Raw genomic sequence first — 27,929 nt, forward strand, 5'->3', positions numbered from 1 at the left:
AAACGCTGCAACATGATGTACAGACACGTCGTTTTTTTACGACCACGTCCAACTTCCACATTCCTGTTCTTCATCTGTTGTCCATCTGCAGCCCAGAGCGCGCCGAGTGTGTGATGTTGAGGATCACTTCCACTGCACTCCACCTGCTCTGATCACTTGTAAAAACATCTGTTATGGCAGTGAAATCAGCATGTACCCTGGAGACTTTAGTACCTTTACACATATTAAGTCATATTAAGTATTGTTGACTGTGGTAGAACTACCAAATGTCATGACTCAAGAATCTAACTACATGATATGGATAGAGCTGCAAAGATTACGAGATAAGTTGTCAACTATTAAATTAATCGCCAACTATTTTAGATAATTGATTAACGGTTTGAGTAAAATCCTCCACATCAGCTTCTTAAATGTGAATATTTTCTGGTTTCTTTTCTCCTCTATGACAGTAAACTGAATATATGAAGACTTTTATTTTACTTTTGGAAACACTGATCAAAACAAATAATTGATGAGTCAACAATACCAAACCAGATTTGAGGTCATATAAAGCAGTGCCCCATCTTTGTCCACTTGAGAGCACTGAAAGGTTGATGTGTAAAACGCTCCAGTGTATTTTGGTTTAAATTATTATATAAAAAAAACGAATCGAAGGGTTCCGTATCAAGTAAAAAGATTCACCATCAGCCAAAATATTGTCATCCGATTTGTTAAACTCCAAAATATCGATATCTGCAGTTTAATTTGTTCATGTTATTTGATTGTTGTGTTTTGATTGGCTAGTTTGTGTGCTTCTTCTTGTCATGGATTTTTGTAATTGATGTTTTTTCTACAATTTTCTTTGTTATTGTTTTCTCCTTAAGTTGAGAGGAGGTGTATAAGCCTGTACTTCACCTCTCCCGACCTCCCTCCTGACGTCGTTTTGACACTAAGTTGGAAACACACTAATATAATATAAGTTTTTTCCAAACCATGAAAAACAATCCTAAAACCAAAGTGATGAGGTGTCCAAACACTTCTGGTCATATAGTCTAGAAGTGGTTTTCGAAACTTTGAATTGTCATTTGTTGTTTATTATTTTCCTAAATATGCATCAAATGACAAACTCAAAATGATTTAAAAACACAACTTTGCCTTTCTTTGGACTTTTATGATTGCATCTAACCAGACAGCTAACAAATCAAAGACACTATTATCAGCAGTAAGAATTTTTTGTTGTTGTTTTTTTATTTATTATTATTTTGTTTCAAATCCAGGTCAACAGCATACAACGTTCAGGGTCCTCCGTTAGCTCAGTGGAACGTGAGGACCGTCTGTAAGTCCAAGAGCATGCTTGCTCAGCAAACGGCCCCTGGATCAATACAAAAGGAAAAGGTCACTGCCGCCCGTTAGCATGACATAAGGTAAATCGCTCTTAAGAACTCACACCGGGGGGCAAGAATGATATCACCGGGCAAAGAAAAACACACACATTTTTTTTTCAAATTAACCTACAGCTAAAAATATATTCTCACTTCATCAATGGAATTACTGTCAAGCTCTTACAAAGAAGCACACGTCTCATAAATTCATAAATAGCAAATCTGCAATAATCGACTCGCCCTCTTAACCGTGAGGCCCCTTTCCCCGTCGACAATCCCGAAGAAACAGGATTTAGTGAGTCACTCAGCTTCTGCCGGTCGGAACATCATTTTAGCATAAACTGAAACTATTTCATGTGCACAAAGATATGAGGGGAAAAAGGTAAACATGAAAGTTGTGATAAAAGGTTTGAGAATGTTGTCAGTCTGCATGAGTCAGCAGCAAACACCAAGGACGTGGATTAAAAGAGATCGGCAAAAAATATATCATTTTTTGGTCATTCCAAAAAGTGTAAATATGGAAAATGTGCAGCTTGTTTGTTTTTAGCATCAACTTTTCACATATGATCTGTAAAACAAAAGTTGACAATTCTCCAATTTTAGACCACTTGAAAAATTTCAATTGCATTCGTCAAGATCACATACGTAAAATATGATCTTCAAAAGTACACTGGCGTTGAGATGCTGTTGAGCTTTTAAATGTGGACGTGTTCACCTCGGGACTACAGGCGATGGCACTAAAAATCTTCTTCCTGTGGCCACACCAGCTCACCAAGACCCCCACACAGCTGTGTATGGACTGTACCACTGTGGTCCATTTCTCTGGATGGGTGCAGTTTAGAAATGCTACGAGCATATAGGCGGAGCGGCTTAAAGTAACATTGTTCTGCCAGATGTTAACATGTCCACGATGTGCAACCAGAGCTTAACTTTTACGACTCAAATGATCTCACAAGTTTTGGTCCCAATATTCGTCTCACGAAAGAAAGGGATCATAAAAGCAATAAAAGAACCCGTTTTAACAAACTATCCTTATATGCCGACTGCTGACTAATATGTTCAAGAGTAAGTTCACTGAAATTATTTACAATAAAACAAAACATTTTCTGTTTGTATGACTAACTACAATTAGAATTGTATTTTTTTGCAATTTATTGTGAACTGGTCCCGCTTGCCTTTCTAACGCCATCGAGGAGCGTTAAGTTCTTTTCACATTGTTTTCAGGCTCAGCCTCTTCCACACCACTGGCAACCGAAGCTCTACAAAGTGGAGAAAACCACAACCTGGTCATCAGCCTCCTGCTCAAAGTTCACCTAACAATTATCTGCACAACCAAAAGCAGACGACGCTAACTTCAAGGTTATTTTCTTAAACACTGATCGTCATCCTGCCTAAAGATGTGACGCGCCGACATCACATGAGACAAGTGAAATGATCGGTATCTTATTCTCCCTGTGGTGACCTGCGACCCTTCAGAGCAGCAAAGTCTTTGAAGGCTGAGGGATGGAAAAACCCAGCGGGGCCCCCATCAGCGGAGGACCTTAAGTTATGGTCCGACTCCTTTTGACCAGTCACTAAACAACAGATAAAGAAACCACAGGCAGGGAGCGGACAGAGGGGAAAGTGGCGAGCAATGGTTGTTTCTAGAAGCACCTCACGGCTGATACAATGCAAGTCAGTAATAATAATGAAGACGACGATGGATGGTGTCCTTGGGAGTTTTATCAGAGGCAGAACATACAGCTGATAAAATAAGCTACATATTGTGCCTGCTCAAGTTCAAACCACCAAATCCAACAGCTGCAATTCCAACAAAAGATCTTTAGGAACCACTTTAAGTTGGTGGGACATCAGTCCAACAGGTAATGGAGGAGGAGTTAGGGGTGAACGGCTTTTCAACTCTGGGAATTCTTTTTCAAAGTAATTTAACACTGAAAATATAAACTCTACTTAGTCTGGAGCTCTTTAAGAGTTTTCAGGGATGAGCTTTGACCAATGATTGTACTTTAAGGGGTTTGTCAAAGAGACAAGGACCCATAGAAACCTGACTGAGTAGGGGCCATGCTGAAGATTCAAAACTTTAAGGTATCGCTACAATCAGATAAAAAAGAAAAAAAGAAAAAGCACTAATTAAATAACAGTATCATTCCTCATATGTATTTATACACAGCAAGATATTCCAGAAGACGTTGTGAGAGTGAGAGGGGCACTGATGTGAGAGAACCTCCAAACACTCGAGTCTTTGCTGTTGTCTTGAGTCACAGCAGGATTTATTTGAGGGGCTGATTATTCAGGGGGGCTGTGGGTTGAGGGAAAGGGGCCTCAGCCAAAAAAAGTGCTTAAACCTTAACGAGCCCCGCCACTCACGAGAGCCGCTGTGAGGAGGGAGACAGAAATAAAAACACAGTCTGGTTTTATTTTATTAACTCAGTGAATTCGATGTAAACGAGTGCATCCCTTTCACAGGTAACAGCAGCCTGTGAGATGGGAAGGCTTCAGAGCGAGGCGAAAGGAAACAAAACAAAAAAGGGCATCCAAATCTCGCAGTTCGCCCTGGTGCAGCGATGTCATTGGCGAGTTAAGAGGAGGGCTGGGCGGGATGACTTCAGGGCAGCGGATGGGGGGGGGGGGAGGGCAGGGGTTTTTAACTGCGGGGCAGGCTGCACATTTCACAGTGCTCTGTGCCAGGCTGGTTCATGAAGGTGCAGTGGAGGCAGGACCACATGGCTGAGGAGGAGGCGGGGACCGAGGAGCCGCCCATGGCCCCGTAACCCTGAGAGCTGGAGGGCTGCCCGCCCACAGTACCTGGGAGGACAGGAGAGGGATTACACAACATTAGGACAGCCACTATTAAATAACATTTCTCATTGAACTCATTGTGTTTTATAAACATGTGAAACGTGCCCATTAAGTTGCCAGAGACCAAAGTGACCTCGGGTCGCTTGTTTTGTCAGACCAACTAGGCCTTTTGGTTTTGCAGGTTTTTGGTCCTAAACGACAACGTCTTGGTCTGAAGATAAAGTTGTTCTTTACACAGGGTTCTGACACCTTTTAGAAAAGTCAAATTCAAGTGCTTGTCAAGCATTTCAAGGTGCATTTGCAAGCTGTTCCGGCACTTTACAGCTGTGGTAAATGACATATTTACATACAGTACACTGATTATTGCACAGATTAAATTAGATGTTCTTGTGCTACAACCAAGATGTTGTTTTGTGACGGCGTTCTACAGAAGGGTGACAAATTAAAAAGGAAAACACAACAAAGTGCCATGTTTCAAAAAGGTGTACCTTGTTTATAGGTAGACTCTGCATCCTAGAGAACCTACATTTCAAGCACTTTATTCAAAATCTAAGCACTTTTCAAACCTTAAAAAAACCACATTCAAATATAAATGTTTAAGGATTTCATCACCCGTAGTAACGCTGTTTATTCTACAAGTGATGCTGGAGTTTTGACATTTCCAAAACACATTGTAAGATATTTAACAGAGAGCTGCAATTCCTCTCATTTGAGATCCTTAAATCAGCGAATGATTGACAAAGCTGTTTTATAAATGACTTGAGCAATTGATAGGTTATCAAAGATTTCTGTAACTCAATTGATTCACAGTTTAAGACTTACTGCACAGCTGCTCGATGGTGGCCCACTGCTCCGACTTCTTCCAGGTCTGTGCCAGATCTTCATCAGAGGTCCTCACTGCATCCAGTAGCAAGCCGATGCTGTCCTGCACAAACAAACAAACTCTCATCTATCGACTAGAACATTCAAAAAATACATACACATGCGTTGTTTCGCAAGACTGGACTTTGATCTTCATGATGGGCCACGGGCCAGTTTGAATTACTATCAGCATGATGGGTCTGAGTGAAACCATCCGGACACCAGTAACCATTTCCAGACTGGAAAAGAACGTGGGCTTATTTAACCCATTTTCTGCTTTACAAATGGAAAACAAATAGAAGTGTCGACTTACTCTCAGAGGCATGACTTCATTGGTGACGAGGAAGAGGAGCAGGTGGAAGTCTGACACGATGTCCAGGAATGCCGTGGAGGTGCACTGGGACAGGTATGTTGCTAAACTGTGGAAATTCTGCAGACACACAAACAGACACTTTTCCATTTCTACACACAATACATGTACTGTAAATAGAACAACTTTGGATTTGTTGGAAGGAACTTTGGGTTCTTAACCCTGAGGAGTCGACCGTCACGCCGGCGTGATCAGATCACATGACCTGTTCTTCATAAAAACCATTTACGCAGTTTTCAGGATTCACCAATGTTTTGTTATGTGAAATGTCTTGTTAGAATAATTGTTTACGTTTTCTTCAATTCTACAAATGTATTATTTTTTAGTTACAATAATATTTGTATTATTTATTTATTATGTATAAAGCATTATGATCCTTTCAAATAAAAAAACACTACACAGCACTTAACCACTACATGAGTAATGAGTTAGCGCTTTTATATGCACGACTGACGTCACTAAATATGAAGCTTGTTTGGCTTTCACTTCAGAACTACTTTCAGAATTTAGTTTTTACATTTGGAGTCCAGTGCTCCAACCTTTTTACCCTTCATTTTGGGAACTCTTGACTTAATTCTCTCAACTTTCCTTTTCCTTTCTGAGTGTGCACACAGCTCTGCAGTCTCATGTCCTTTAATGGGGATTGGCGGGACATTTACCTGCTAATTAAGATCAGCTGGAACACGCTTTCAATTTACAAAGACAACAGGCTTCGTCATTATAAGAACAAAGGCACCAACAACTCTGCGGTTTAAGAACACGCCATGAATCTGACCCAAACTTTTCTGAGGACCTTTCTCAAGAACAAATTTAAGAACAATCTAAAGGTCCTGTCACACATCTCCGTATGGCAGAAACGTATTCTGGCGCATACGAAAATTTGTCAGAGTCCAAATACGTCCAACGGATCGGAAAAGTGAACATATACAGATACGCATGTCTAACCTATTGATAGAGCATCACTTACTTATACAAAATGTATCAGACGAATGCCCAACGAATGCATAACTTATACAAAAATATGGCGTATACAAAATATCGGCAACACGCTGGTGTACGTAGATATAAGGTAAGGTACAAGTAGTATTCGTTAAGAGCTCACTGTGTTACGCTGGGGTGCGTTGTTGAACGCTGATGTTTTGAGCATGTTCAAAATTACCGGACGTACCCAACGTGTGCTTCATAAGATATGCAGACGTTACGTTACGTTAGACATACGTGAATATGGAATACGTACGTGAATATTTACCTACGTAAATACAGTACGTGAATACCTACGTGACTACGTTAGAGGTACGTTAGATATAGGCTGTAGTGTATCCTACAGCCAATTTATTGATAACGAGTGGATAACCTATTCCTACCCTATGTTAACATTATGCCTGACGACGGAGTAACTTATTAAACGTGTTTCAGTACAGCTAGCGTTCAGTTAGCGTTTTGAGAGCTTATTGGGGTTTGAATATAGTATATAGGGTCCCTGTGAGTAGCTCATCCTCACTTCTTCACAGCACGTCTTGATGAATACATCAACCCAGCATCAGAGAGCATGGAGGATGCTGAGAGGCTGAGACAAGAGTACATTCTAGTCGTTCTCCAGCATCAGCATGACGTCAACCAAATGGTACTTTTCCAGCTCCGTTGGCCAGACGCTCTGATACGTTTTAAATAGGTAAGTGATACGATATCAATAGGTTTGACATACGTATAATAATTTGTTATGTATACGTCAGCTACAACACCGCTGTGGGAAAGTTGGACGTATTTGGACTCTGACACATTTTGAGCTACTTTTCATATACGGCGGCATGTTTCTGCCATACGGAACTGTGTAACAGGGCCGTACGTCTGGCCGTGTTCGGCTTATCGTCTGCCTCCTTCAAACGATCACAACTTACCCTTAATTTATATCAACCCATTGCCAATATTTCATATACTCTAGCATACGTTTCTGTCATACGGATGTGTGACAGGGCCTTTAGGAAGTGATTAGTGAATGAGGCCCATTGGTGTTCTTACTGTTTCAGCCTGTGAAGATACATCTCCTACATTTCTTTAAATACAACAAAACTATATTTTACAGAGAAAATTAATTGATTAATTTAGCCAGAACCTTGTATTTGGTTTAGTTTATCCAGAAATGACATACTTGTGTCTCTCCCAGGATATCACGGTTCTCAATGGGGAAGCGTTGCGTAGAGCAGAAGGTGTACTGGGGGTCCTTTGGAAAAGTGGTAGTTATCTGAAAAGAAAAAGAAACAGGGACATCATGTATCTAAAGAGGCAGTGCGAGTACATTGTATTAATAAGAATAGATACCGAATGAATAAAATCCATAGGCCTGTAGACCAGAGAATAAAATGGTACTCACATCTATGATAAGGTACTCCACAGGAAGAGGCCGGGCTAGAAACGTGACATTGTTTCCAAACTTGTCTGTGTCCTTTTGTATGGAAGGAGGAGAAGAAAAAAAAGTAGGCTCACTAAAAAACTAATAATCTTAACATCTGGATACAAACATCTGCACGAATAGACTAATAATACATGGCACCAAGTAAGTTATTCTGCTAAAGAGACAAGCGGTTCAATCGTTTGTGTAATGCTCAGTCATTGTGTATTCTCAAAAACAAACCATACACCATTTTATAATATGGAGAGTTACCAAAGGTTGTGGCGACATGTATGAAGTCTCACCTTGAAGAAGACGTCCGGTACGTACTGCTCGGGGGTGGACTCTTTAGCGAAGCCCAGCTCAGGGGCGTCTTTGCAGGGCAGTAGGCACTCGTCTCTCACCAAAGCCATGCACTGATTGGACACCTGATATCCTTCAAAGTGCACCTGGTTATCTGGACCACCTGCACACACAGCAGAGACAGACAAATGCACTTAGTTGGGTGAAGAATAATCGTAACCACTGTCTTTTACTGTTGACTCAATCAGCTGTTGCGTAGAGCTCCTTTATATCCGTTTAGACTTTTTAACAGAACCCGTCACTAACATCAGTCCGTGTCCTTTTTTCTAATACAATTCTACACATCATGCACGTATCCTGTGCAATATGTGAAAGCTGTATAAATGTATATAGATATGTTATTTTATTTGCATCTTGTTCTTTTTAAATCTTGTTTTATTTTTTATTTATCATTTAAATCACTTTTTTAGACTCTTGAGCTGCTGTAACAAACGTTCTTATCTTTGATAACATTTGTCAGACTTTTATAGCCCTCATGACACAGCTTGTGTCAGCTGTTGAAGTACGCACAACTGTTGTTTACTTATCACTTAATTTTTCTAGAACATTTGAAACGCCCATGACAAATGAAGATACCTTAAAATGTATTAATATTAAATGTAGTATTGGAGCAGTCATGATACGAGAAGCTAGAACCATTAAATGTTTGTTGTTACTTGATGGCTGGAAATATTGGTCAACATTTCCAGTTAAATTTAGTTTTGATTATTGATAAAAAAAATGATTATCTGCTTCAGAGGTTGAGAAATAAATGTTTTAGTAAACGTCAGTTTTTCAGAAAACCCTCCAGTTTTAGGAAGTTGTTTTCAAACAATGGTTAGGTTTTAGAAGGTTTTAACAGGACGCCTGAGGTCTAAATGGGTTAACACATGAATCTAATTTGCAAACAGATTTTTTAGGGAAAGTAAAACAGATGGACTTTGCAATGCTGGCATCAGATGTGAAGCAATCACGTCAGATTTGGCTGCCAGTGCCTGAGTAATGCAAATGACAGTGATGAGGTAACTAAGTGTTGTGCTTTTCCTGGAACAAATATAGAAGGTGGTCCTGCAAGGTTGTAAAGCAGGGAAAGTGTAAACACGTGCTCTCAATCCTACAGACCAGAGAGCATCTGGCAAAAATGACTACGCACACAATGCAGACACTGGAGAGAAAAAAACATGGTGATGGCCTAGTGGTCTAGTGGTACGCCTTCCACACAAAACACTAGAAGGTTGGGAGTTCAATACCAGGCTGCCACCATTACCCTGAGCAAGGTACTTAACCCTGAGCTGCTCCAGGGAGACTGTCCCTGTACTTAGTTCACTGTAAGTCTCTCTGGATAAGAGCGTCTGCTATATGACCTTTAATGTAATGTTGTCTTCTATCCGTAAATGTTGACCCTCACGTCAATAGTTTTAAAACTTCTCGCATAGGACTGCAGTTGAAAATAAGCCAAATTTACAGAAATGTTAATTGATGTGCGTTTTGATTATAAATAAATACATTTAATGGGTTGCACTTAAAATAAATTGACAGTAATTCAGAGTAATTTGCAGCTCTGGAAGAAGAGGTGACGTTTATCAGTACTGCAAGTTTTGCAATTACATGTGAGGCTTAAAGCTGAAAGCTTTTTGTTTAATACCTTTAGTACATAGTACTCTACCAGGTGAGGGACCGGGGCGACCCACTAGGCTTAAAGTTAAGACTGTAAACAATGTAGCGCTGTAACCATTAGTTGATCCTCAGAATAATGATCGCCAACTATTTTGATAAATCGATTAATCGTAGGAGTCATTTTTCATGCAAAATGTCAGAAATCTTTCCTTCTCAAATATGGATATGTTCTGCTTGATATCATATTAAAGAGAATTCTTTGGGTTTGGGACTTAAAAACAAAACATTGAAAGACATCACGTTGTACTTTGAGTCACTGGGATGAACACCATTTCACTATTTTCTGACTAAACGATTAAGATAGGAAATAATCTGCAGATTAATTCATGAGAATAATCGTTAGTTGCAGCCCTAAAACAATGACGGATGACCACTAAATTTAAATTTACTCTCCGTGTAATCTGTGGGAGGGAAAGGCAAACGGACCTTTGAAAAGGAGGATTTCTATGTCTTCTAATCGTCTTATTATACACTGCTCAAACTAATTAAGGGAAGACTTTTGAATCAGAGTATAGCTTCAAGTCAATTAAACTTCTGGGATATTGATCTGGTCAGTTAAGTATCAGAGAGGGTTGTTAATGAGTTTCAGTTGCTTTGGTGTTAATGAAATTAACAACAGGTGCACTAGAGGAGCAACAATGAGACGACCCCCAAAACAGGAATGGTTTTCCAGGTGGAGTCCAATGACATTTTTTCCCTCCTCATCTTTCTGACTGTTTTTCACTAGTTTTGCATTTGGCTAGGGTCAGCATCACTACTGGTAGCATGAGGCGATACCTCAACCCTACAGAGGTTACACACGCAGTCCAACTCCTCCAGTCCACATCAATACGTGCCATTGCCAGAAGGTTGCTCTCAAGAGCATGGAGGAGATTCCAGGAGACAGGCAGTTACTCTAGGAGAGCTGGACAGGGCCGTAGAAGTTCCTTAACCCAGTGTTTCCCCTACCATTGTCTTGGCAGGGCGCTGCGCCTTGTCAACAGAGCCCTGCCTGAAATTCAAGGTGGAAAGAGGAACAGGATGAGCACTGCCAGAGCCGTACAAAATGACCTCCAGCAGGCCACTGATGTGAATGTCTCTGACCAAACAATCAGAAACAGACTTCATGAGGGTGGCCCGAGGGCCCGACAGCCTCTAGTGAGCCCTCTGCCCTCTGCCCGGAACCGTGGGGCTGAACACCAGAATTGGCAGGTCCGCCACGGGCGCCCTGTGCTTTTCACAGATGAGAGCAGGTTCACCCTGAGGACATGTGACAGACATGAAAGGGTCTGGAGAAGCCGTGGAGAATGTTATGCTGCCTGTAACAGCATGAGCGGTTTGGTGGTGGGTCAGTGATGATCTGGAGAGGCATATCCATAGAGGGACGCACAGACCTCTACAGGCTAGACGACGGCACCCTGACTGACTGTGAGACCCTACGCTGGTGCAGTGGGTCCTAATTTCATCCTGGTTCACGACAATGCCCGGCCTCATGTGGCGAGAGTATACAGGCAGTTCCCGGAGGATGAAGGAATTGATACCATTGACTAGCCCCCACGCTCGCCTGACCTAAATCCAAAGAAAACCTCTGGGACATCATGTTTCAGTCCATCCGACGCCGCCAGGTTGCACCTCAGACTGTCCAGGAGCTGAGTGATGCCCTGGTCCAGATCTGGGAGGAGATACCCCAGGACACCATCCGTCGTCTCATTAGGAGCCCCGACGTTGTCAGGCATGCATACGAGCACATGGGGGGCAATACACAGTACTGAGTACCATTTTTAGTTGCTGCAATGGAATTTCAGTAAAATGGACGAGCCTGCCGCATCATTGTTTCACTTTGATTTTCGAGGTGTCTTTGAATTTAGCGCTCTGTAGGTTGATACATTTTATTTCCATTAAACGAAGTGGCATCCTTTCGTTCCTAACACATTACCCAGTCCATATCAGTGTAGATAGCTAGCATTGTATACATCAGCATATCATTTTATCTTATTTAAACAAGCATTTACTCATACCACATGTCATGGCTTAGGCAAGAATTTCAGTATCAATGGTAATAGTTAGCTCTCACTTTATCCTCAGAGTGAACAAAGACGTACCTGTTGCCACCACCGTCACAAATTTAGAGCCAAAATGGCCGTCTCGAGAGAGTCTGCAAGGGTTTGAATGTAGATTCTGGAAGTATCCCGCTGTGATGCACTCCTCTGCGCTCAGATAGTGCGAGTCCTGACAGCAGAAAGGACCATGTCAAAACATTGAGGGGAAAGAAGCATATTAGTGTGATGAACAGGTCGTCTGAGCGAGTGCAGCTCACATTGTTTCTCGTGTAGCGGACAGTGCCTATCCTCGTGTCCTCAGACAGCAGGTCAGTGAAGATCCAGCCCACCTGAAAACCACAGAAAGGAAAACAGATTCACTGAGTAGAAATAATTACTTGATTAATCTGTGAAAATAAATATATATAAATGAATTATTCCTGTAATTTGTTCAAGCAAAAATGCCAAAATGTAATTTACAGCTTTTTAAATGTGAATATTTGCTGTTTTTTTTGTTTTATAGTAAACTGAATATATTTGGGTTTTGTACTTTAAAACGTTGTTGTGGACTTATATTTCACTATTTTCTGACATAATCAGCAGATTAATCAATAATGGAAATAATCATTAGTTGCATCCCAAAATATTAAGAGTAAAATCATCTTAATTCATACGTCACAAAAGGAGAACACGTCCAGAACAGGAAGCGTTAGTGACGTTCACACAGCACCAGCATCCTGCGTGTCCCTTTTTCTATCCTGGTTTAGATATGGCCATTCACACCAAGGTAAACTAACAATAATTCATGTGTAACAGATCAATGTGAAGCAGTTTGCGTTGCATTAAAAAAAATAAAATAAAAAAAGGTTGAACGGGATAAATTCTTTGACGAATTATAAATCAGTTCCTGTGCCACAGGTATAAAGCCGGAGCACCTTGAAGGAGAAGCACAAATCTGCCTTGAGCCTTGAATTTGAAGTTTGTCAAACTGCTGGACTGCAAACTGTCAGTACTCGGTGTGAAGGTAAGAAAACACTTTGTCTTAAAAAGGTGATTGGGACACAGTGTCAACAAACAGAGCAACCAAAAAAAGACGGCCAACCTTGCACAGGCCCAGTTTGGCGGCGATTTCATCCACAGCTGCAGCTTTAGGATCCTCCACCAGCTCCAGGCTGTTCTGACTGGCATTCTGCAACACAGCAGTGTCACAATCAAATTAAAACAAAAACAGTTAGAAAAGGTTAATAACTACTTCCATTTGTTGATGGCAGGAAAAAGGTGTACACTAAACATAGTGTCACAAGGAACTCAAATATTACTGTGATATGTTTAGAGTGAATCTCTTACCTGAGGTGGCTCGTAGATGGCAGCCACCTCAGCTCTGATGCCCAGAGGGATGTCTTTGTGCTCAGTGAACCTGCCGTACAAGTATCCCATCCTCTGACTGCCCGTCTTCCTCCAGAAGTCCAAGAAGCGGTCAGCGATGGTGTGGTTCTCAAACATGATGCTGTCCACGTGTCTGTATTTCTGGGAGAAAAACAGAGAAAGCTAAATACATGCAACAGTATTTGGGATTTAATTTCCACTGTTGACAATGTCGCATACAAAACATTACAACCAAGCCTGCTCTTATCAATTGGCCACCGATCGTTATCTGCAAATATTCGTTCTAAATAGTTGGATTGGTGGTCTCTATAAAGACTCAACGGCTACAATTTCACAGCCTGTTGAAGTCACAGAGCCGAGCCAGCGTCTGTGCCCTCTCATCTCTTCATTTTATTTTGAATATATTTTTTATTTGATAGTGAGAGCTTGGAGAGGCAGGAAAGGAAGGGGACAGAACGACACGCAGCAAAGTGTCCGGGCCAGGATCGAACCCACACCGCTGCAGTAAGGACAGTCCTGACACATGGGGCACGTGCTCCACCATGTGAGCTACTGGGGCGGCCCTCATCTTTTAAATGTAATACTTAATATACAATGTTAACAATGGTTAAATAAATAGTGCTACACATTAAATAGATCCTGATCAGAATGCTTCATTACAGACATATAGACTTGGTCACTTACTTGTCTGCTCAGTGTGAGGGCACTGGGCTGGCACTTGGTGCAGATCCCCTCAGGCCAGGGAGGGTGGCCCTCACAGCCCGACTTGATCTTACAGCTGATGTTCTCCAAAGCTGCAAACTTCCCTCTGCAAGAGAGGAAAACATTTTTAAAATTTGACTAGGATTTAAAAATGTGTATTTATTGATCTATTATATTATTATGACTTCTCACTTATCGGCTCCACCAGTCAGCTTCCGAAGGTATGCGTGGAATGACATGTGCTTCACTGGTGGGTCGAGGTGATTCAGGTAGTCTTCGTCAAAAGGCTGACAAAGAAAAAGGCAGTTTTAAAAAGTTAAATCAGAATGAACCTGTCTTACAGTAGTGATGCTAGCATTACAGGAAGTCTAGTTAAAGAGGAAAACAACTAAACAAGAATGAATTCTCTTACCTCTAACGGTACACAGTGCACACATTTTCCAAGAGAACCATGGTGACATCTGTAACACGAAAACAATCATTAGGTATCTGACGTTTGCATTTCATTTGTATGTTTGCTGTAGATCTTCTTCTTACAGCTGTGGATCTTTGTTCCTGTAGATCTTGCCGTCTTGCTTGGTCAGATACTGATCAATCTCGTCCTCCTGGACCTGAGGCGCTGAGAAGGACCGGGGGATCATGGAGGACGAAGAAGAGGACGAGGAAGATGAGACGGATGGTAGGGATGTAGATGAGTGTGGGGTGGCAGTGTCCATCACCTCCCCTGAGGAGGTAGGGGATCCTGAAGGGACCAGATAAAGCATGTCGCCATGCCTACAAAGACAAAACGATTAGTATGTGTATCCTAATTGTTTAGAATGATTTAATTTAATTTCTACAGTGTCTTTTCAATGACTCAAGTTTAATGCGTGATGATCTCGACTTTACTAATGCACAACACGTTTACTTACTTGATCTTAAGCAGGTTCAGAGTTTTATTCTGGGAAAGGAGTTCTTCGGTCTTGTTGCGGTTCAGGTAAACAGAAAACCCAATAGAATTTAACCCAAACTCTTTGGCCACCTAAGGGAGAAATAATTCCGTGTGCTGATTAGACTGGACGACTACATTGTGTCAAATATTGGCCAAAATACTACTACTTTGAACACCATGAAATGCATTTAATGATGAGAGGATCAAATAATGTCTCAGAAATATTCTCCTTCCTTGAAATCCACTCGAGGAAAGAATTCAAATGAACGTGTGAAGGTGTCCACTGTTCAAACAATGCCAGTCACCCTACAGAGGCAGATTAGCATAGAGCCTCATAGAACGAGAGAATCTCAGCCTGGAGGAGGAACACCTCTTAAGGTCATCACAGTGTGAGCCAAACTAAGATATTAAGAGTACATTGAGCTGGTCGGCCAACACAGTGTCCCATGGCACTTTAATCACCACATCACGTATCAGGCGGGCAATCAGCCGGGCGCTGCTCATTTGCCTGTATTTCATCACTTCAGGTGTGCCTTCAAAAGAGCAGAATGATCATCTTGGTATGAAAACTGAACTCATAATGACACCTAATACAGAAAGAATATCTAAGACAGCTGCATCGACCCCATGACATGTAAACCAACAAACCACCACAAACCACCTACCACTGGTTTTCCTTTATCGTTAAGGTCAGTGTCGGAAACAAGCGGAAGCATTGAGGTGATTTGAGCATAAAGTCATGAAGAACCTGTTTATGAGTCTAATCCTGGTGACGATCATTTATTCAGGATATGATGTTTACAGAGGAATCAGGATTTTCATATTCCCTGAATAAATGATTGATACTAGTAACCTGGTTACTGAATACTGCATTCTATTTGCTCAGGTGTTGTGATGTTTACAAAAACAAACCAGCGATGAGCAATATGAAATATTAAACACTACACATTTACAACCTCTTGACAACTTAACTGCTAATTTCCTTACCGCTCTGATCGCCCAAAGATCGTCGACCACCTCTCTCTCTGCATGCACTCACACGCACTCTACAAACTGAGCTATTCCTGAAAGCAGCTGCACTGTGTCCTCCACACCGGTGTCTGTCACCGTCACTATGTAGGATAGGGGAGCAGTGGATGAAGATAAGCAGCCTTTCATTACCAAAAGACAAAACTCAGTTTCTCTTGTTGCCATCATTATTTGTATTTCTGTTACGTCACTTGGCTGAAGCCGTGCCTGCGCAGATAGTCGGTGGTGCTCGATAACCGGGCTTATCCTGCTTTCAGAAAACCGGATATGGTGTTTACATGTTCAAACATATAAACGGAACACTCCAAAAATGCAATTATAAATGGGTTATTCATGTCCACATAAGAACAGTCATGATTTCTCTCAATCCACACAAAAGAACACTGTAAGATATTATTACTGTATGCTGGGTGACACTGTATACTGTCAGACTCTAGGACACAGAACATCACTTTGAGCTCCTTTTATTTCATTCCAGTTGCAAAAATAAAACCTGCAGGGCTCTCAGACTGTCTCTGCTTCAAACCCATGGTTTTCTATTCCAACCATCCGTGGCTGCACATCCGCAGGGAATGAACACTACTCCCTACATTGATCTGCAGGCTACACCATCCTTCCTCCACATGGAAACATACATTTTTAATGAGGTGCTGCTGCAATGCTCCGCTGTGACTGGTCTGCTGCTGGAATACGGTTCTATTTTTATGTTTTTCAAGTCCATTGATTCAAATGCATTTGTTCCGGCAATTATCTTTGAGTGCTAATGTATGAATATAGGTCAGATGAAACCAAACTAAGAAAGAATAGTTCTTACAAACATAACAACTCAGGACCAAATTATCTTTTTTAAGCATTTATTATTCTATCTATCTATTATTCTATCCACAACCTTGTAAGCAGCTGTGATGACAAAATGTAATGCATCCACTACATTCCCCAAACACAAAACTCCATCGCAAGCCACGTATTAATCATGGAAGCTAGTAGGGCTGCACAATATACAGTCTTTTGTGTTCAGTTCAATTTGTTGAAGACAATTTTTTGGGGGGAAATAACAATTTAATAAATATTTTCTTTAAATTCAACAAGCAATTTGTTGTATTTTAGCAGTATACTTAAAAGCAGCAGAAAGGCCGAACTGAGTGCATTTTAATATTGGCTTTGCAAATATGTGAAGCCCTAGAAGCCAGCAGATCACACAGATGCAGTGCAGGACCGAACTGCTCTGGAACTTTCTGCACAGCTTTTTACATAAATGAACAATGAGCAGGCACAGGCAAAATCCAGGAAAACACAAGTGTACTTTGTGACAACAATTACTGCTTCGGGGCCTGCATTACTGTAGGCTTAAAAGATGGGATGTACATGCCTTGCAAACACAGATGGCTTTTAAAAAGAGGGTCGTGTGATTTGACAGTATGACCCATTCTGACTGGAAAACGGTTTTGTGTTTTATACAGTACCTTCTTTAAAAAAGCAGTAGCTGTATCCCGCTTGGTAGAAGTAATTTTCTTCATCCCATCTGGGGATTGCACCCTGATGATCTAAACAAAAACAAAAAAAGGCATAAGCGGTATTCAGTGGTCTAATTTACCAGTTTAAACAATTGGGATAGAAAGCTCAATTGTTAGTTATTTGCAAACAAAAATAACGTGGGACTAAACAGTTTCAATATGACTTTCCAACACCTGTCAGACAAAACAAGGGCACTAATCCCCCTCTTTACAGCGGTGTCAGTGTCATGATATTATGACAACGATGACAATGCAAAAAAGTAATGTTAACGTTAGCCTAGGAGCCTCTACTTTACAACTAAGAGCTTTTGTATTGGGACATTAAGATGTCGACTTTGAACCAGACATCGGTAACTGAAGCTGTCACGGTGTGGGGGGCTTATTCGCAGTCAACTTTTAATAAATCAACAACACCATGGCTTCCATTACATCCAACGAGCATATTCTAGCTAATGTTTATCTAATAGGTTGAGCATGCTAAACAATGTTCCAGATATTTGTATTCCTAAATTTGCTAGTTGTATAGCTTTAGGTTTTTTCAAACGATGCATTGTTATTGGGATGTCGTCAGCTAGCCAAATAGCTAATATTAGCCGGTTAGCTAAACAGGCCTCAGTCACTCTTTGCTAATGATAGCAAGCGACTGTTAGCTACCAAGCTAATTCTGCTGCCTCATCACTCCAGACTTCGGCTAACAAGCTAGCTAACGTTAGCCGAGTCGACCCCTCACTGCCGTTAATAGAACATGCCTTATTACTTACAATAGTATCTGCCATGTTGCTCAGGGGAGTGCTCCCGATAGATATCGCTGCGTTAGTAGACAGAGACACTAAATACAAATTTCACGTAGCGTTACTGTCTGTCAACGAAACTCCATCCCACAACTCAAACACCGGGTGTTGCAGACATTAGCGACCGACCGTTTCTCACCGGTCCTACACCGAAGCGACCACGGCCGAAACAAAGTTTTTTTTTCTACATGAAAAGGCACGTTCCACTTCTCTTTTTAATTACAGTCATACATATTGTACTACAACTACAATGTAGAGGACACTGTGTAACAAAGCAGCCACACACATTAAAATGTTGTAAAATATTATACATTTATGGAGAACAGGACCCAGTCTTGATTACCAACTAGCTGGCACCAAACCTACAAGGGCCCACCTGCATGTCAATTAGTTGCACATAATTTTATTAATTGCAATTTGAGGCCCTGACTTGCAATGGGACCCTGTTTCAAAATCCTTAATTATGTTAGCTTATATTGTCCATATGTGTAATCAAAATTGAATCAATTTGATGCAAAAACAAGATACACAGACATTTTCCAGCACAGAACTGTTGGTTCCTGGTTTTCTGGGCATAAAATAAAGCTGTCATTTAAATTGTAGTTTGCAGTGTGCACAATATGAAAAACGAATAACATTTATTCACTATAATAATACAATGTATCATCTATTGTATGGAGAGATGCTATGTTTATATTCTCAACGCTTAAATTATTAATGTTGTCAGTATAGTACATGTACCTTAACATTGTAAACTATTTCTAACAACAGTACTCTAATTTCTTGATCTGGCAGGGCTGATATAATATAATATTATATTATATTAAGAAACTTTAAATGTTTTGGTGTTCGTTGTGTGAAATGTTGTTTTTATGTTTACATTCATACAAGTATGTATGCACTGACCGAAATAAACATTGATAAGCATCAAAGTATTGACTCATAATCAAAGGAGAAATTTTGATGTGAATAATTAAATCTCCATTTTTAATTTCCTGTTTTTATGCTTTATTTTTTTCCACATCTTGTAGAAAGGACATAGCTCCATATTCATCCCTTCAGGTCAGAGCGTGTACTGAAACATCCATCCCACTCATCCCTCTGCCACCCCCTCATAACTACAGTGCAATCATTGAAAACATATTTATTTAAAAATAATAATAATCTTCCATCACAAGCTTTATATCATCAGGGCAAAGTTAACAACTTTTATGTTATTTTCTTCTTGATTTGAATAATGTTTTGAAAGATAAAGTCAGGACAACAAAATTGAGGGTAGAAGTTGAAAAGCAACTCAAGTAGTGCCTGCATTAATCTTATGTGTACAACAGGTTGTCTGTCTATGAACAGAATGAAGGATCAGGGATGGAGATGAAATGACAATGAAATGAAAACAGATTAATCTAACATTGAATGATGGATGAAAGATGAAATTGCTAAAATATTGATCTTAAAAAGACAAATATAAACACACAGGGCACAACAGTGTTGTGTGGAAGTATGAGAAATAAACATAAAATACACATTTTCATATACATTCATATTATACAAGGGAGATATACAAATTAGAAGGGATGTGAAACACAAGCTAACACAATGATGGAAGATACTGTACCTCTTCAGCTAAGATGAGTTGTAAGTTTGAGAAAATGATGAATGATACATACTTATTAACATTGTCAAACTGAACGCTTACACTCAGCTAGAAGAAGAGAAAAGGATGCTGGCAGTTTAGTGCAACAGTGCAGATCTAGTGAAGATGTGAGAAACGGATGCTAAACTTGAGCAGATGTTGTGTGTGGACTGCAGAATCAGAAGGACAATCCGGTGACAGAGAACGGAACATTTTTTTTTGGATTGCTTTTTTCTCTTTTTTCTCTTTTTCCATTTTTTGTGTTTGTTGCCGTTCGTTATGGTAGTTTGTCTGGAATAGTTCCATTTGAAGTCAGGAGGTGGAGCCTGAGGCAGATGTTTTGCAGTGCATGGACGGGGCCTGTAATCCTCAAGGAGAGCTCAGATGATACCATACTTGGCCAGCTCGTTGAGCTCCAGGTGATTGAAGGCCTCCCAGGGGCAAATGACAGTGATATCTGCACAAAAAAGATAGTGAAGTGGGGTTATTCAGGCCCCTGCAGATCATAGAAACTAATACAAAATACATTTTGATACCTAAAGTGAACTCACCTGTGCCTAAGCCCTCCATTCCAGGGATATCATCACCAAAGCTGTAAAGAAAAAACAATTACACACTATAACTTGACTTTTTGTTTTTTAAACCTCTAAAGAAAACGTGTGTTCAAGGCATACCCCTGGATTCCCTTCTTTGGAGGCTTGCTCTTGAACTGACGGGTCTGCCTCTGCTTAAACTTGGGTGGTCCCTTGCGTGGGGTGGCGGGGCCGCCGGTGACTCGGGTCGCCGACTTGATCTCAGTTTTGGGCACCTCAAGATTCATTTTGAGCAGTTATGGAACCTGTGTGCAGGCTGCTGGCTTTAGAGACGCCTCTCTGAAGTGTAGTTGTCCTGATGATAACTTTCTTATTTTGGAAAGGAGAAAGAAAAAGTTAGGTAATTCATCCAAACCATGTATCACTATTAATTAACCATAGATGTCAGGTAAGAGTTAGCAAGCAGTCCTGTCACCTCTGTCTGACATTGCAGGCATTAATCCTCTTACTGATCTGACAAGCACCAGGCAGGATTTACACTCATATTTACCACTGATTGAATGTCTGAGATGGACAATACCTTGCAGCATGTTCTGTGAGGATGACCCAATTTCCCATAATCCCTGGCTCAAGTTAATAACTACACCCCTCTCTCTGTTTCAAGCCGGCTGTCCAAATGTAATCTCGTTAGAGCAAGGACAACACAGCAGATATGCTGAGCACGCTCTGAGGGTCTCAATGATCAATCTGTTGAATGACACTGACAGTCCTGAACACGGCTCAGACATCGTGTACAGTAGTTTGTATCAACATATAATGTAGTCTATATTCTTTAAGTGGTTAGTTTGTACACTCCAGCCTTTTCATGTCCAATGATGAACCTTTTTCTCTGCTTGAAGATGGGAATGCTGTAACTTATTAAATCTTAAAATATCTTTAAAGCTCTAGAATTCAGATTGTATATTGTGTGCTGAAAATACATTGCATCATCAATATTGAACCTTGTCTGCAGAAGTATTGAAAAACTCTCAAGTATTAAAAGCTGGCATTGGAATTCTGTAAAATGTATAATTCTTCAACAGTGTTTTTCTAGAGCTGCTTGTTTGGACAATATTTGATATTTGGCTTCTGTTAAATGAAAAAAAAAGTGTTTGGTAGAAAAACGTGTTTTTATTCCTCAAAGTGAGGAGAAAAGAAAAACATATTATTTTATATTAATCTCTAACCATTTGGCAAACCACAACCACACAAGATCTGCAGCACACCTGACTGATACATCTTCCATAAAAGGGAGAAACAACAATGTCTGATGAACAAAGTAAACAAGAGCCTGTTAAAATAAATTAAAGTCACATTTACATCTTTTCAGTCCAAATCAAATCACATCAGCTCAAAATAAGAATGATCTATAATATCCATTGACCTCCACGCAGCTCCAGAACAGCAATATCAATCTTTCCTCACTGTGTTTACTACAACAACATTAAATCCTGAAGTATCTCAGTAAAGGTGTGGTCATGGTGGGTCTACTCACCGGCTGCTGGGGAGAAGGACAGCCAGACGGGTGAATGTAGCAGATGTGTGGAGTTCTATGCTCTGAGGGCCAGTCGCAGTACAGGCCCCTCTTATATGCTGAGCCCCCGCAAAGGATTATGAAGGCACCGCCTCCTGCTCTAGTGTCAACAGTTCACATGTGTGGGGTTTGGGTCAAAGAGGGTGAGGGTGTGTAGATGTCCAAGTTTAATTGTTTTTTATTGTCATGGTGATATGATATGCACTGTTGAATAGTTCTAACCCCTGTGCCTCACTCTAAAGAAGTCGCTCTGATGTCCTTAGAGGACAAAAATCTATGTGTCAAAAAACTGTAATAAAATGATTTATATATAATAAAATATGTAATTATTATTTTATTATCTTTCACTTTCACTGAGTTAAATCTTTTAATCAACTTCAGTCCTGATCATAACTCACATTTGAACTGTTAACGCTTTAAATGCCAGTTTGTTTACATAATGCCACAGTTGTTATCAAAAAGAAACAGAACATTTGTATTATTCTGTACTAAATGATCCGGTCCGTTTCATATGCATTGCATCAAACACATAACTTCCAAAATTTGAAAATAAAACTCACAGCCTTGCCTAAATGTTTGTCATATGCATTAACACAACCAGAATGATAAAAACAAAATTAAGATTTAAATGCCAATAAATGTCATTATGTCCCTAATGATGCATGAGGTTAATTATATGTCATTATTAAAAGACATAATGTAGATTCTTGGTAAAAGTGTGTGATTATAATACAATAAATAAAACTAATTTGACCAGCTTTCTGTGTTTATCCAGCTTTGACATGACACAGCAGGCTATTTGTGATTAGGCTAAAGCCCACTTTATACACAAAGTGCACAAAATGTGCATTTTGATCATGTTAGCTTTGTTTGAGATCTCCAAAGCATGACATAGAACTGTGATGTAGTTTATGTCTCCAGAAAATGCAGGAAAACACTGAGCAACCCTAATCAAATTACTGGTTATCGGATCCATGAGATAATACAGCCTGGAATATGTTGATGCAGATTATGGATGCAGCAGGAAGCTTCCTTAAAGTCCTCGCAGCCCTTTCCCTCTTGTTATTTAATCGTCTCACCATCTGCTTCAGGCCAAACCCCTCAATCCTCCATCCTGCAGAAGTCTCTTAGATCATCTTATACTCATCATCATCTTCATACTCTTTAGTGTAATTCCCTGCAGTGAGAGTGTCCTCCCTTTATATGTACAGTACTGAACACCAGCCTTCACACCTGTAGTACAACTAGTCCAAGTAACAGTTTGAAGTTATACTGGATACTAACCACAGGGCTACATCCTACAAAACAGAAGTCAATCACTACATCAGGACTTCTCGTGAGTTAATTCAGGTGGATATAACCACAGCGTCCATGGATTTAGTATTGCACTTCCATTAAATTGTGATACTTGCAAGAGATTCATCTGCTAAAAGTTGAAAGTTTCTCTTAGCTCTCAGCAGGAGGGCATGTGGGCACAAGTGCCCGGCCTTCAGTAGACTATTAAAGATATAATATGTTACTTTTCTGAAATTAAAAGTCTAAAAACGACCAGACCATATAGTTTGGTGAGTTTTGCATGCGTCAGCATTGGGGGTGTCTGTCATGTCATAATTTGACTTTTTATCCAGTTTGAAGCCACATTTGTACAATACACTTTATAGATCTTGATCGTTTTTAACTATATATGAACCGGATGAAGGATTTAATTAATCGGACATCTGGACCCTAAATGATCAGACTCACAAGCTGAGCAAACATTAGTGTCACTGACTTTTTAACGTTAAACTGCTTTAATAACTTTTTTTTCCATTTCTTTAAGAGAGCAGTATTAAACACAGTCTGTTTATAATCCGGCTCCCAGTAAAAACCTCCTAACCGGGAGAAGATGACTGCAGTGAGGGCATTGGTGGTGAAAACAACAACTCCTATGATACATCTGTGTGCTGTGTGGCTGGAGTTGCTCACTGGCTCCTGTGTAATCAGGACTTACAGTGCATCACCTTTACTTCTGCTGAGTGAGTCAGCATCACACACAAACTGGCCCCGAGAGACGGAGAGATGCAGCAGGCTGTAATCTCCTCAGATGACTGAAAGACGTCATTCCTTGTGAACGTGATCCACTTCTTTTCTGCTGTGATTCATCAGGGTATTACTTCTGGTCTGCAAGAAGCCTCCTTCATTCTTCAAAATCTCATTCATATATATACATTTGAATTTTATATTAGATCTGCAAAGATTCATCGATTAGTTGCTTAGTTTCCAACTATTAAATGAATTGCCAAAGATTAATCTGTTTGAGGAATTTGTTAGGAAAGAAAATAATGTTCTGATTGCAGCTTAAATGTGAATATTTTCTGGTTTCTTTACTCCTTTATGACAGTAAACTGAATGTCAGAGTTGTGGACAAAAGATATTTTAGGACGTGATCTTGGGCTTTGGGAAACACTGGAACATGTAAGATTCTGACATCTTTTACACCAAATTAAAATGAATAATAATCGACAGATTATTTGACAATGAAAAGATAATTGTTAGTTTCAGCCTTAATTAGGTTGAAAACGTTGATCTTCTAAACAAAGTAAATTCTTGAACATACTGAAATATTTTGTTTTCATTCGAGGATGTAAGGAACGAGAACGTAAGAGATGTTCACTGGACGATAAGTTTCACACTAATGTTATTAGTTACAATGACTCTGAAAGGAATGAGAACAGAAATATAATAATAAACTGAATTAATAACCAGATTATTGAGAATAGCATTTTACAATAATATGTATATAATTAAGCAAGTTAGTTAACATGTTAGCAGCACTAAATGAACTGCTGATGAAAAATAACATCAGCTGTGAGCTTTTAAAATAATGTCCTATTACTAATTATCAACATGTACTGTATGTACGTGATTTCTGTCTGTATCATTAACTCACACACTTATTTATGTCATCTTTTCTCAATAACTCCGATAGATAAAAGCACATGGTTTGATAAATCCATTTTAAATCAGCGGTACCGTGATACTGGTATATCGTTACACGTCTTTCATTCAGGTGTTCTGCCAGAAATCCACTTCTGTATTATGACTTTATGACAACATTTCATCTCAACTCAGTTCATGATGTCTCAGAAAAAACTTTTATTTAACAAACAACTCTTAGAAATAAATTTAAAATAAACTCTTGAATATAATGAAGCAAATGATCATAACACATAAACATTATACTTTTAACACTTCAGATCAAACTCATAAATAAAGCTAAATGTGCAAATGTGCTTTATGATGAAAGGAACATGACAATGAATCAATGAACTATAAGGTTTACTCAATCAGGCTGGAAAAATAAATAAAATAAAATAAAAATAAACCGAATGGATTTTCTAATGAGTCCCAAAAACATTAACGACCGTATTACTAAACACGCAACTCTTCAAAAACTCACTTCAAGCACCTTAAGAAATAAATCAAGGATTAATGTGACAGCAATTCCAGCATTCCTGAAGAGCAACAGGTTGTGCTGGTTGGTTACGTACTTAACCCGAAACTTTAGGAACAATTCGGATTGTCTGGTGTTATTCCTATTTGTTATAATTAGTTTGTACTCACAAAGACAATTACTGAGATCTTGGAACACCAAACATCTGTAAATAGAAGTCTAACAGGTCAAGAAACAGGAGCAGGAAGAGAAACAGTCACATGGCAACATTATTATTACCCAGACTGTTGTTTAGAGACTTTCTGCTTCAACTTCAACCATTCTAATCCTGCACCGTTCTGTGATATGAGGGATTATTACCAACATTTCAGGTGTGCTCACCTTTAGGCAGGGATTACAATGAGCACCTGCCAAATACAGTAAAACAGATTAAGGTTACATCATATTTCTACTGTTTGGTTCCACTGACTCAGTATTTACAATGTCAAGTGTTCTACATAGACTTCAGATGTGGCAGACAGAAATAATTGAGTGACCGGTAGTAATGTTCAGTGACATGCGGAAGTGGCAGCTGAGGAAAAAATGGAATTTCAGACACTAGTTTTACTTCTGAATGAAGTGGTTTAGATAATCTGGATAAACTGTTGGTTGGTTTACAAACTGTCTGATGTCTGACTGATCCTGTTTCCTGTCGGACTTTGTTGTAGTGATGTCAGGTGTTACCAAGTCCAATGTTACCATAACAAATGGAAATGATTGACAATGTCACCATTATAAAATCCAAATTGTAATAATTTAATTATCCTTTAAATGTTTTATCATTAGCCACAGCAGGTGGATTCCTCACCTCAACACATTACTTTTCACACTCGTCCTGGTAGTTTGTGTCAGTTTTCCGAAATGTTGTGCAGACAAGACCTGTGTGAACCGCCGAAGCAGGAAGTGAAAGTATGGAGGTAAAATCGGTGCATGGAGTGTGTTTTAAAGTGCAACAAGATTCTTACTAAAATTGCTCACAACCCTCATTCCATGTCAACACTGTGATCGAAGGCACCGGCAGTAAACATATCCGTCACGTCTTCTTTAAGAGCCTAATCTCCATTTTTAAGTAGGTTTTAAGGTTTTCATCGAGGACGTTTTCCTCAATAGCGGCAAGCGCCCGGTCGCCTCCGTTGTGATAGTACGTCAACAGCTGCTCCGCATGTTCGATCCACACACAGTTATGACAGCCACTCATGCAGCAGTGGGTGGGAGCAGGCGGTGGGCCCTGATCAGGAGACCAGGCAGAGGTACTGTGGCTGGGTTCAGTGTCCGTGCACTCAGAGGAGTCAGTCAGTGTGGGAGGAGCAGGGGAATCTGGTCCAGTAGAGACGCAGCGAACGGTACCGCTGTGTTGTCTCCTCCACGACTGCACAGGGCAACGATGGGACTGATGTCTCATGTGCAGCAGGGAGAGGATGCACAGCTGAAAGACAGTAGAATATAATGTCAAATGATTAATCATAATCAATCATCTTGTGATTCTATGCAATTATTTGTTCCCTGTTTGTAATTTCCTGTTTCTTTGGCAGTTAGACAGGACAACAGACTAATCATTTTGCAGTGCAGCTTACTACTATAGCTGTAATATTGAGACAGGGGTTAGAGAGGGACAGGACTGCTCACAAATCTGTGATATCATTGGTTGAACTTTAATAATAATGTCATGCTTTAGGAAACCCACTGGGGAGGAAGAGTGTGAAGTAACTGTGTAGGAAAAATATACCTTTTAAAAACCCTTATCAACAAAGACAGTTTACGGTACACCTAGTGTTATGTGCAGTTTAAGGTGTTTTCCCCCCTTGATTGTGTTTTATGGGGCAAACACCTTGGACTAAGGTGCATTTTTCTGAGCTCAGTGCACAACAATATGTGTATTGAATTCTAACAAGATAACGCTGACAGTGTCTCCACTAAATATCGTGCATTGATGGTAACATTTCAACGTCTGAATGTCACGAGGAAAGTAACGTACAAGGTGTAAACATTCAATGGTAGTTCAGGCTTACTCAAAAACTACCGTTTCTTTGACAAAAAGCTTGGCTAAACTAGCCAATTCTTCGGAAGGCAATTAAACATAATACACACTCCCCGCTGGGAAAAAGGTAGAAACAATATGGTGTATTTTCTGCGAATAAATAAGCCTACCAACCGGTGTAAACAAAGGAAAGGTTAGGTCAAAGTCAGCCTGTCAGCGCTGCTAGGTTGGGAACACTATGCTAGTTTAGTAGCTTCTCTACCGTTAGCTTAGCTACCAACCTTTCGTAAAGACACCGACGACGTCGCCACATTTACACCCAAACACAGCATCGTCGCAGACAATACGAAGCTTGGTTACATGTCTGTAAACATTTCTTTGAACTGTGGATTTCAGAAAATGTCTCCCTCTTTGACGTTTCATGCACGGCATTAGCTGTCTTACAAGCTAATTGCGTCACTTCATATTTTCCTGAACTATGACCTTTGTGTGTAGTTGTCAACAAAACCGTTGATTGGTCAACAGGAAATATTGTGACCAATAAAGAAACACGCTTCTAAAAATGTATGC

The 27,929-nt window shown here is 40.0% G+C and overlaps 3 protein-coding genes across 3 annotated transcripts; all 3 read right to left on the reverse strand.

Annotated features, from left to right (window-relative positions):
* Positions 1-1,208: 1,208 nt before the first annotated feature.
* nploc4 (NPL4 homolog, ubiquitin recognition factor) lies at positions 1,209-18,333 on the reverse strand. Its single transcript, XM_029456570.1, has 17 exons — positions 18,141-18,333; positions 17,329-17,409; positions 14,817-14,926; positions 14,443-14,679; positions 14,318-14,366; positions 14,098-14,192; positions 13,888-14,011; positions 13,165-13,344; positions 12,920-13,006; positions 12,096-12,167; positions 11,881-12,007; positions 8,086-8,246; positions 7,763-7,834; positions 7,541-7,633; positions 5,335-5,451; positions 4,983-5,085; positions 1,209-4,166 (listed from the first exon to the last, which is right to left on the reverse strand). The coding sequence occupies exons 1-17, from the start codon at positions 18,153-18,155 to the stop codon at positions 4,006-4,008; spliced, it is 1,884 nt and encodes a 627-aa protein (XP_029312430.1). The 5' UTR covers positions 18,156-18,333; the 3' UTR covers positions 1,209-4,005.
* Positions 18,334-20,183: 1,850 nt separating this feature from the next.
* Positions 20,184-21,923, reverse strand: pde6gb (phosphodiesterase 6G, cGMP-specific, rod, gamma, paralog b). The gene is made up of 4 exons (XM_029456534.1): positions 21,871-21,923; positions 20,478-20,705; positions 20,355-20,395; positions 20,184-20,260 (listed from the first exon to the last, which is right to left on the reverse strand). Exons 2-4 carry the CDS (start codon positions 20,621-20,623, stop codon positions 20,184-20,186), a joined length of 264 nt encoding a protein of 87 aa, XP_029312394.1. The 5' UTR covers positions 20,624-20,705; positions 21,871-21,923.
* A 3,101-nt stretch (positions 21,924-25,024) lies between these two features.
* Positions 25,025-27,838, reverse strand: oxld1 (oxidoreductase-like domain containing 1). The gene is made up of 2 exons (XM_029455557.1): positions 27,641-27,838; positions 25,025-26,807 (listed from the first exon to the last, which is right to left on the reverse strand). Exons 1-2 carry the CDS (start codon positions 27,689-27,691, stop codon positions 26,415-26,417), a joined length of 444 nt encoding a protein of 147 aa, XP_029311417.1. The 5' UTR covers positions 27,692-27,838; the 3' UTR covers positions 25,025-26,414.
* Positions 27,839-27,929: the final 91 nt, after the last annotated feature.

The sequence above is a fragment of the Cottoperca gobio genome, chromosome 19 (genome assembly GCF_900634415.1).
Source record: "Cottoperca gobio chromosome 19, fCotGob3.1, whole genome shotgun sequence".
NCBI classification, from domain to species: Eukaryota; Metazoa; Chordata; class Actinopteri; order Perciformes; family Bovichtidae; genus Cottoperca; species Cottoperca gobio.

Excerpts from the sequence above, each read along its gene's own strand:
- nploc4 (XM_029456570.1), bottom strand. Across the intron at positions 12,168-12,919 it reads CCAAACTGGGCCTGTGCAAG|GTGGGCTGGATCTTCACTGA; the intron begins GTTGGCCGTCTT and ends TGTGGTTTTCAG. Across the intron at positions 4,167-4,982 it reads CACCATCGAGCAGCTGTGCA|GTACTGTGGGCGGGCAGCCC; the intron begins GTAAGTCTTAAA and ends CTGTCCTCCCAG.
- pde6gb (XM_029456534.1), bottom strand. The coding sequence starts at position 20,623 with ATGAATCTTGAGGTGCCCAAAACTGAGATCAAGTCGGCGACCCGAGTC. Across the intron at positions 20,396-20,477 it reads CCAAAGAAGGGAATCCAGGG|CTTTGGTGATGATATCCCTG; the intron begins GTATGCCTTGAA and ends TTTTCTTTACAG. Across the intron at positions 20,261-20,354 it reads AATGGAGGGCTTAGGCACAG|ATATCACTGTCATTTGCCCC; the intron begins GTGAGTTCACTT and ends TTTTTTGTGCAG.
- oxld1 (XM_029455557.1), bottom strand. The coding sequence starts at position 27,691 with ATGCTGTGTTTGGGTGTAAATGTGGCGACGTCGTCGGTGTCTTTACGA. Across the intron at positions 26,808-27,640 it reads CGTCGGTGTCTTTACGAAAG|CTGTGCATCCTCTCCCTGCT; the intron begins GTTGGTAGCTAA and ends ACTGTCTTTCAG.